The 10,734-nt window shown below is 42.1% G+C and overlaps 1 protein-coding gene across 2 annotated transcripts in view; it reads left to right on the top strand.

Moving 5' to 3' along the window:
* Positions 1-8,351, top strand: part of UBR1 (ubiquitin protein ligase E3 component n-recognin 1) — a 147,986-nt gene extending 139,635 nt beyond the window's left edge. For both annotated transcript variants that reach the window (XM_008169906.4, XM_005284635.5), the window contains exons 46-47: positions 4,785-4,886; positions 5,236-8,351. In XM_008169906.4, the coding sequence (XP_008168128.2) occupies positions 4,785-4,886; positions 5,236-5,377 (244 nt within the window). In that variant the 3' untranslated portion in view covers positions 5,378-8,351. The remainder of the gene's footprint in view (positions 1-4,784; positions 4,887-5,235) is intronic.
* Positions 8,352-10,734: the final 2,383 nt, after the last annotated feature.

A 10,734-nucleotide genomic window follows, 5' to 3' on the forward strand; every position in this document is an offset into this window, starting at 1 on the left:
GGTAGCCGTGTTAGTCTGGATCTGTAAAAAGCGACAAAGAGTCCTGTGGCACTTTATAGACTAACAGACGTATTGGGGCATAAGCTTTCGTGGGTGAATACCCACTTCGTCAGATGAATGTAGTGGAAATTTCCAGAGGCAGGTATAAATATGCAAGCAAGAATCAGTCTAGAGATAACGAGGTTAGTTCAATAAGGGAGGATGAGGCCCTCTTCTAGCAGTTGAGGTGTGAACACCAAGGGAGGAGAAACTGCATTTGTAGTTGGCTAGCTATTCACAGTCTTTGTTTAATCCTGATCTGATGGTGTCAAATTTGCAAATGAACTGAAGCTCAGCAGTTTCTCTTCAAAGAGAAGAGGGCCTCATCCTCCCTGATTGAACTAACCTCGTTATCTCTAGACTGATTCTTGCCTGCATATTTATACCTGCCTCTGGAAATTTCCACTACATTCATCTGACGAAGTGGGTATTCACCCACGAAAGCTTATGCTCCAATACGTCTGTTAGTCTATAACAGGGGTCAGCAACCTAGGGCACACGTGCCAAACACGGCATGCAAGCCGATTTTGAGTGGCATGCTGCTGCCTGCCACGGTCCCGGCCCCCAGCCCCACTCAGCGCCCCAACCCCCCCCCCCCCCCCCAACTGCTCTCCCCTGCCGGGGCAGGAGGCAGAAGCATGGTCCTGTGGCAGCCAAGCTTCCCCCCTCCCCCGCTTCTTCCCCCACCGTGCTGCTTTCCTGCCCCTCCTCCTCTCCCTCCCTGCACTGATCAGCTGATGGCCCTTGGGAGGGGGAGGAATGGCAGTGTGCTTGCTGCTCCGTAGAGGAGGCAGAGAAGAGGTAGGGTCGGGGCCTTGGGGATGGGGGTGGAACAGGGCATATCCTTTCCAGCCCCCTGCCATGAGCTGCTCAGGGCAGGGGGCTGGGAGCACCCCCACGAGCCAAGCACCCCAGCCTTCTGCCCTGACCCCTGATCCCCACACACCCAGCCTTCTGCCCTGCACCTCCACACACCCCCAGTCCTCTGCCCTGACCCCTGAACTCCCACACACACCCAGTCCTCTGCCCTGACCCCTGAACCCCCCACACACACCCAGTCCTCTGCCCTGCACCCCCCATACACCCAGCCCTCTGCCCTGACCCCTGAACCCCCCCACAGGTCTGGGTTCGCGGCTGCCGGCCCCTTGCCAGCCGCCGTCCGAGCCACAGGCCCCGCTCAGCCCGCTGCCAACGTAGGTGAACAGAACCCCAGGCTGGTGGCGTAAGATCAGCATTTTAATTTAATTTTAAATGAAGCTTCTTAAACATTTTGAAAACCTTGTTTATTTTACATACAACAATAGTTTAGTTATATAATATAGACTTGTAGAGAGAGATCTTCTAAAAAACTTTAAAATGTATTACTGGCACGCGAAACCTTAAATTAAAGTGAATAAATGAAGACTCGGCACACCACTTCTGGAAGGTTGCCTACCCCTGGTCTATAAGGTGTCACAGGACTCTTTGTCGCTTTTAAAAAAAGATAGTTTTGCATGATCATCCTAGCTTCTATTACCCCTTCCCTGGATCCGGGGGACTGGTATGTCATCCTCAACTTAAAAGATGCTATTTCCAGGTGATAATCAATCAATGTCAGAGGAAGTGCCTCCAATTTCTGGTGAATCAAAATCATTACCACTTCACTGTACTGCTTTCAGCGAGTAAGCAGCTCCCAGAGTCTTTACAAAAGTCATGGCAGTAGTAGCTGCATTACTCTGAAGACTGGGAGTTCAGATTTACCTCTATCTGGACAACTAGCTTGTAAGAGGCCAGTCTACATTGCAAGTACAGAACAGTCTTGACCTGATCCAATCAATGTTCAATGCAGTGTGATTGTTATTCAACACAGAAAAATCTCTCTTTTCCCAGGCCTGGAGGATAAAGTTTATGGGGGCTGTACTGGACTCCTCTCAAGCCAGGGCCTTTCTTCCAGTATCCAGATTCCAGGCAATCTATTCAGTTGTTAGACTTTGAAGGCTTACCCCGTCACACCTGTACAAAACTGTTCGAGGTTTACAGGTCATATGGCCCCTTCCACCTATCCTCACCTCCCTAGATCGGTGGACAAATTCTGCCAATGTATGTGTGGGCGTTCCGTTTACCCACCCACAGCCAACTCTCATGCTAGTGACAGATGCTTCTGATCTGGGGTGGTGAGCCCACCTGGATTCTCGACAGACTCTGAGTCTGTGGTCCTCAGAAGACTCAGCTTTACACATCAGTGTCAGAGAAATGAAACCTGTCAGCCTAGCATGCCAAGTATTTCTGTTGTAGATCAGCGGAAGCAGCTTGTTAGTCCTCACAGACAACACAATGGCAATGTTTTACCTCAACAAACAACAGGGAGCCTGCTCTTCTCCTCTCTGTCCAGAAGCAACTTTACTCTGGGAGCTCTGTATTGCCAGCTTGATAGATCTAGAAGTATCTTACCTGCCAGGGACACAGAACAACCTATCAGGCCACCTGAACAGATCATTTACAAGTCATCACAAGTGATGTCTTTGCAAGATGTGGCCAGGTACATCTTCCAGCAGTGGGGGCTTCCCCAGATAGACCTATTTGCAACAAAGTCCAACAGAAAGTGTCCACTAATTCTGCTCCCTACGGAGTCACAGTCCTGGTTCCATAACAGGTGATAAGCTTCTCTGTGCTTCTCCACCAATTCCATTCATTCACAAGGTGTTACTAAAGATAAGACAGGACCAGGCCAGAATCACACGTAGAGCCACAGCATGAACCCATCAGCACAAGTTCTCCACTCTCCTGGCACTATCAGTGAAACTTCTAATTTTACTTCCTGGGAGATTAGGTCCAAGTCTAGTGGATCACAGTTGCCTACTCCACCTGAGCCTACAGTCCTTTCACTTAACTGCAGGAATGCTCTATCGGTAGGCACTAGAGAGCAGGCCTACTTGAAAGACATCGAGATCCTGCTGAATAGCCGAAAGCCTTCTACAAGAGTAACTTGCCTCTGTCAATAGAAATGTTTTTCCATCTGTTCTCGCCAGTGTGGATTATCGCCGACAAGTTCTTCAGTTCAACGTATTCTGGGCCTGAATTATTATACCTGAAACACAAAACCAGGTTTGGGGACAAGTTCCTTCAAGGTACATACAACAACTATTTCAGTACTCCATCCTGAAGTGGACAATCACTTTATTTTCTCTAATGATATGTCAATAAAGTTTTTAAAAGGCTTAGTCAAATTAAACCCTTAGATGCAAGATCAAGTTGCCCTGTGGGATCTAAACTTAGTATTGTCAAGATATATGGGTTCTCCATTAAAGCAACTAGCTACTCGCTTTCTGCTGCATCTATCAATTAAGGTGGCATTTTTGGTGGCCATTACCTCTGCCAGAAGAATAGGGGATCTGTGGGCATTAATGTGCATTAATGCCTTCGTATATGATCTTTTTTAAGGACCTGCATTCTCTCTCAAAGGTGGTTTCTTCTTTCCACGTAAACCAGCCAATTTATTTGCCCGTAGTTTACCCAAAGCCACACATGAGCAAGGGAGAAGAGCATTTGCATACTTTGGACATGAGGAGAGCCTTAGCATTTTACCTGGACAGAACCAGACACTTTCTTAAATCATCCCAACTGTTCATAGCAGTGGCAGACAGAAAAAGAGGTCAGTCTCCATCCAGAGAATTTCTTCCTGGATCACATCCTGTGTACATATGTGCTATGACTTGGCTAATGTTGCTCTGCCGGACAGTCTCTCAGCTCATTCGGTGAGGTTGCAGTTGGCCTCAGCGGCTTTTCTAGCACAGGTTCCAGTTGTTGACATTTGTACAGCAGCAACCACCTCAGTCCACACATTTGAGCCACAGCACAGTGGGAGGCAAGACTTCAGAGAGCATGCTAGAGTTGGACAAAAGTTGTTCTCCAATCTTTATTGAAATAGACTCTGATCCCATCTCCTGTTCTTATGTCTTGTGAGTCACCAAGTTTAGAATGCACATGTACAATCACTCGAAGAAAAATCAGTTATTAACCTGTTTTGTAACTGTTGTTGCACGTGTCCATTCCATGACCCACCCTCTTGTCCCCCTCTACATCGAAGTTCCAGCAAGTAGGAACTGAGGGGGGGCTAGGGCCAGCCCTGCTCTTTATACCTGCATGCAGTGGTGCACTACAGCAGAGGGAGCTTGAGCTGCCCAACCGGTACCACTGAGAAATACGTTTGTGATGGCTGTGCAGTGGGCACACCAACACCCAAAAGTGTAATGGACATGTGCAGCACATCTTGAACAGTTACAGAACAGATAAGTAACCATTTTATTCTTATTGATGATAAGGCCCCTTATGTCACGGGTATCTAATACAATACAATCACATATTTATTGCTTTTGTGAAAGTCTGTACGGGCTTGTCTGAACACAAAGATTGAACCAGTTTAGCTCAAATAGATTTTTAAAATTTATTTAGTTAAACTCTTGTAACCCCCTGAGTGCATGCTCCTTTATGTTGTTTTAGATCTGGATTATATCAGTTTAACTTTCAGCTAATTTACAGATGTAAACTAAACCAATATAAGCTAGATTTAAACCAATATAGCAGTGTTCATCCAGGGGGTTACACTAGTTTAACTAAATCTGTTTAAAACAACACTTCTAGTTAAGCCAGTGCAACTTTGTGCGTAGACCTGTCAAAGTTTAAGCTTTCCTTAAGGTTGCTTATAAATAGTACCTGCAAAATGATATGGTTAATAATATTTTAAACGTGATTATTTTTGCCTTCAGAATCAGGGCATGCAGAGTAGTCCTGATAGAAGGTAAAACCAGAGGCTGCTTATATCCTGCTCCCTATCTCGATGAATATGGAGAAACAGACCCAGACTTGAAGTAAGTGCATGTTTAACTTTTTACTTGCTAGGAGTCTTAATTTTTTCCCCTTTCTTTGTTGTTTCCCTTATACTGCATGCAGTTCCTGCACAGTTCTGAGCAGCCCCATTTCTGACAGACCGGTGGTGAAAAATGGTTAGCAATCACACTGTCATTCAGTATTTTCCATGGTTATTAGCCTGGGTAGTTAATCTGGGACTGTTAATAGACACTTTGCCTAGACTTATTTGCACTTGACATTGTCATAGAGTCAACCAGGAAAGAGAGAAGGAAAAGAAAAGGCCCAAAGATGGGTATATGTAATGTTGTAACATGCCTAATGAATGTTCTCATTATTTCTCCCATGAAGAAGAGGCAACCCCCTGCATTTATGTCATGAACGTTACCGGAAACTTCATCTTCTATGGCAGCAACACTGCATCATAGAGGAGATTGCCAGGAGCCAGGAAACCAATCAGATCATCTTTGGATTCAACTGGCACCTGCTCTGAGTCCTAGCTTTTAATTAAATCCCGATGAGTATGGATGATGTTTGGACAAAGGAAAAGGGGGAGTATTACAGAGCCTTCTCTAAGGGTTCAGACACATGATTGATGCATTGAAACAAAATAATTCTCATTTCATAGGTTTTACCTTTTAAAAAAAAAAAAAAACACTCTATGTGGTGACTGTTGTAGAATGTTCAGGGACAGAAATATCTTTTTCCAAAGGTTATAGTCTCTACTGATTAGATGAGTGTAGCTTCCCACATTCACCTGCCTTCCATATGCACACACCAAAAGTCCCAAACTGTCATTTACTGGCACTGGAATACACCCGGAGGTGTGTTGCTAGGAAAGAACCAAGTAAGAGAAGCTGTTAATATTTACAGTCATGTGGTACAATAGGCATATCAGGGTTGATGTGATGTTGAAATTGTTTGTCTTTTGAAATTACAACAATCTAGCTGGAATTGTGTACAACCTCTCCTCCTCCGTACTGTGTGTCTGGGTTCCTAGCCCTGGCTTAGAACTTAAAATGGCCAAGGTCTGTAGCATATTTTCAGAGGGAGAAGTGGTGCCAGGCCTCTACTAATCCATACCAACAGGCTCAGCAAGCATTAAGTGGTGCAGCAGAAACCTGCACTGTGCCAGACCCTGGGATTTATTGGAGAGTGCTTTCAGAGGAATGATGTTTCCACTAATCCAATCTTTAAAAGAGGGGTAGAAGGAGTGAATTGTGTGGGGGTGTTTCCATCTTGCTTGGTGCATGTAAAATTAAACTGTGTGTGCTTGTTGCATTGCCAGTACTGCACCTTATATAATGTAGCTTTAGTCTACTAATTCTGGAGACTACACCCAGGACTCCAGCACCACACTGGTGTGGTGTGGCTGTGATCAGCTTTACTATATTTGTAATCGTACTCGGCAGTCTGTGCAGAGACAAACTCTAGATTGCTGATCCAGTGGGTTAGCCATCTGTCCACTGCAAAAAACATAAACTGCAGTAAAATAAAAGCCATTTAAAGTTGAATTAAAAAGCAAGACCCTGTAGAAGATAGCATGGAATATTATCTATTTAGAATCACTAAACACAGGCATAAATCAATACTTTGTATCTCCATGTTGGAGGGGCTTCCCTCTCTTCATTCTTGTGTTATCTGTTTGGCACTGTCCATAAACTGTCTGTTTCTGGAGTCAAGCCAACCAAATGCTCATTGTAACTTAAAGGAAAAAAATAGTTGTCTGTCTCTTTTTCAATAACTAATGGCATATTGTGATTGAACCATTTTTCATTAGCTCATTGTTCTGTTTCCCAGATTTTAGCCATAATAATTTACATGAAGGGATCTTGTGATGTGACAGGTAAAAGTTCTAAATACATAAATTCCCTATAACTATTACTTTTCCAAGCAATGCCATCTCTGTCTGAAAAGCTGAACTATCCAGAGAATGCATTTTAGATCTGTGTGTTCTACTTTCCCCTCTTGCTGTTTGTGTGTGGGGGGGGGGGAGGGTGTTGTTTTTTAATGCTCTGTTAAGGCTTAGAAAGGGAGGGCTATAAAGAATTTTGTGACCTGCTGTTTGAGAGCACGTGTGCGCACGCACACACACACAACCTCCGCTAGAAAGCAGGGTTTTGGATCCATGCGCGGTCCCGTGTTAACGCGGGGACCGTGTTAACATGGATTCCAATGACAGTAATTAAATTTGGGATCCATCCGCGGTCCTGCGCTATAACTGAATTTGCGCTATATGGACACACATTCTAGCAATGGTCCGCTCTGTGTGTGTGTGTGACATACACACACAGTGTGACATACACACACACACCACAATGTTTGCATTCTTTTCTTAATGGTGCAGTGAGGTGACATGCCAGGTGGGAGGGAGAATCACAAATCATGATTTCATGCTTAAGTATAATAATCCTCCTCCTAGTTTCTTGAAGTCCTTAGTGAACTGCAGTCACTACTCATTTAAAAGTGGAATTCAAATGGGTTGGAATATCAAATCATTATTTTCTAGCATTCAAATAGTCCTTAAAATTTTTGCTCTTTTTTTCAGCTTATTTTCCCCAGACAGTGTAAATAGTTATCTTCAGTATCTTTTCCTATTTTCCTCTTATTGCAATGAAGAATTCTCTCTTCATTTTGATATTTTCAGTTTTTTAAACTGAAGGTAAATCCCTCTGCAAAGAAACAACAGTGTTGTTAGTCTTGTCTAATCTGTGATTGAAACCTTGGGTTAGGAAAACCAGCTCCATGGAGACTTGTGTGCAGTGGCTAGTTCAAAGGTTACCAATAATACTGCTTACCAGCCAAAGCACTGTATTGAAATTAGCAAACATGCTTCACGGACTTCAGCACTGACTTCATAGCTGTGTTCACTTACTGTTTCCCCTGTGGTTTATCTAGTCATGTATCAGATATTTTCAGTACTCCCTGCACTTTCAATGATGCAAGAAATTTGTACTCATGAATTTCAGCTAACAGACATGCAGCAAGATCACTTTATTTTGTGGTGTTGGTAATGAGCAATTCAAACTGTACTATACAGAGACAGAAGCTGGTTTGAGCAGGCAAACTCTTCCTTAACATTCCCAATTGTCTTTCTGTGGTTGGGAGAGGTAGGAAAATGAGGGCAAAGGAAGAAATTTAGCATCGTTTTCTGTACATTTGCACTTATTATTCTAGCGAATGGGCTCCCAGATCATCACTAATGAGTGTGGTCATTTCTCATTTCATAAATTACTATGCAGTTTGGTTCACTGTGAGTATTATCTGTATTTAGTGATTGCAAGATACTTATGCCACTGATTTGAATTCCATCCAAGATAAACTGAAGAAGTTATTTGAATTATGCGTATATTGGTATCCTTAACTGCAAAAATGTAAATTTGAAACTTGTATAATGTTATTGTGCTTTTGAAATAAAATATCTTGTATATGTATATTTAAAAGAGGAAATAAAGTAACTTCTCATACATTGTTGGGCTTTTATTGGGAGGCAGTTTAGTATTTTACATTTCTCTTGCTGTGATGCCATCAGTATGGAAGGGGAAGAGGTGGCTAGTAAATAATTGGCAAACAGTACCAGTTAGCGTTACAGCTGATTAGTACTAGTTAACAGCTACTTAGTACTAACATCATAATTTTTGCTTCATGTTAGAGAAATGGATGCAGCCTTCTGTAGCAATTTTCAAATTAGAGTAAAGCTCTCAAACTGTCTTTTTAGCTGTTCGTGCTACCAGCAGCTAGGCATCAGCCCACTCTCACTGCTTTTAATGTTCGCATCAGTCACCATTAAGAAGTGTAAGAAGATAATTGTGAATTATAACAATGGTCTATGTGATCTTTCCTGGTGGGTCAAAAAATTAAATAATTTTTTAGAATCAACCTGGGAGGTTGGAAGGGAGATAGGTCTGTAAGAATCTTCTGCAAAAATGGTCTAAAGTCTATTAGAGGTTTAGAAAAAACATGGCTGCATTTCTTACGGAATAAAAAATTCTTACATATTTCACATATCTTGGAATACAACTTGCAAAATTCCAGATACAAGGGCTTAGCCAGCACACACTTTGATGTAGTGGTTGAAGTCCACTTTATATTCTGGACTTTAAGATTTCTGGACTTTATGGAGTATAATTATAAGTCTCTTCTTTCAGGTATAGGATGAAAAACTAAATGAGTCATCCAACTCTCCTAATTAATTATTTGCCTAGTTCATATTTATATTCTTCTTCAAAGAAAGTATTGGCCTTATTCTTCCATTCAGTCTCCTAATTGTGATGCCTGGTCAGTTTGAACTATTTTAACTGTATTTTGCTGTTATACAAAATGTAATTTTTGAATACAGAAAATATAAATTACCATCCCACGGCAGGCTGCTACACTCCTTTTCTGTGGTTAGCTATATCCCTTTGAAAGTCACCTTTTAGGGTGCCTGAGCTGGTAGAACAGTGAGGAAATACAACCCTGAGGAGAGGGGGGTTAAGTTGGGGAGTGCCTTGGTACTTGTAGTGATGAGCACAGAGGAAGGCAAGATGGGAAAGTGTTAAGAGGTGTAAATTGGGGCTGAGATTGGTATTTAGTTTCACTGGTTTTTCATCTCTCAAGAGATTGGGTTGTCAAGGATTCAGAATCCCAGTTTTCAGTATGTGTTGTTTTATACCAGGCTGGTGATCAATATGTCTTCTACCAAGCATAATTTGAGGAGGAGGCTTCAGACTTTGCACTTGGTTGGATGATACTGCATGGCGTGCTCTGGTGCAGCTGGTGCTAACTGGGAATTTGATGCAACATGAGCCATAATGGAATCAACATTGAGGGGCTGTGTACACGCTACAGAACAGGATGTCTCTAACCTCTAAAATGCATAAAATATACTGTATCGATATTGTGAGAGTCCTGGAATAAGGTGAGAATGGGTCTAGTTTTCGTGCACAGTTCACCCCAATGCATTGTAGAATCGCTGCTTGAACTAATGTAGTGCAGCAGACATTGGCAGTCTGAAGTAGGAGCACCTGACTTTAGCTGCAGAAGTCTTGCGAGTTCTTATCCCATTATTGTTCTTTCCTCAAGTCGTGTTTCTCATTGATGGTGACGATGAAATTAAAATGTTTTAATCAGTCATCAAAATGACTTAGGCATGTGTATTTCCCTAATTCAGTGCCATGTGGAAGCCCTGGTCCTGCACTGGTGTGTTTGTCTGCACAGGAATAAGAGTCCACCTGTGTGTATTGGAATAAAGGATCATCCATCTAAGTGATCCAGGACCTTCTTATAGTTGAAGATTCCACCAGTACTCGAGTACCCTTTATCTTCTATCACTAGATGAAAAATACCTTCACATGTGGAACCTAAAACATTGCCCTGGATGTATTTTGATATAAAGCAAGTGTGTATTTGAAAGTTTGCAGCAACTTGTTACTAACTTTGAATGTTTCATGTGCCCCGAGGCAATGTATTATAGTAAACAAAATTTAAAATTTAAAAAAATTAAGAGAAATGTTGCTAGATCCTAAAGAACAAATCAGTTTAAAACTTTATTAGAGGGTATGAGGAACAGAGAATTACAACAAAAATGTCCTTTCCAACTAAATATATTTTTATATCCAGGGGGTATATCCACATTTAAAAAAAAAAATCTGTTAATCATGTAAGTATTTTTCTTCCATTTCATTATGAACCCAGAGCAAGTTTGAAGATGGATTTTTATTATAACATCCTCAGTGATGACCAGAAACCTTTAAATGGCTAGAGATCATCATCTTGCAGCTTATTAGGGAACTGCTGTAATTCCTTCACCCAGAAGAAGTTGAATATTAAATCACTGGTTTTGTTTTAAACTCTATTAAGAACTGCACA

Source organism: Chrysemys picta, chromosome 4 (assembly GCF_011386835.1).
Source record: "Chrysemys picta bellii isolate R12L10 chromosome 4, ASM1138683v2, whole genome shotgun sequence".
Classification (NCBI taxonomy): Eukaryota; Metazoa; Chordata; order Testudines; family Emydidae; genus Chrysemys; species Chrysemys picta.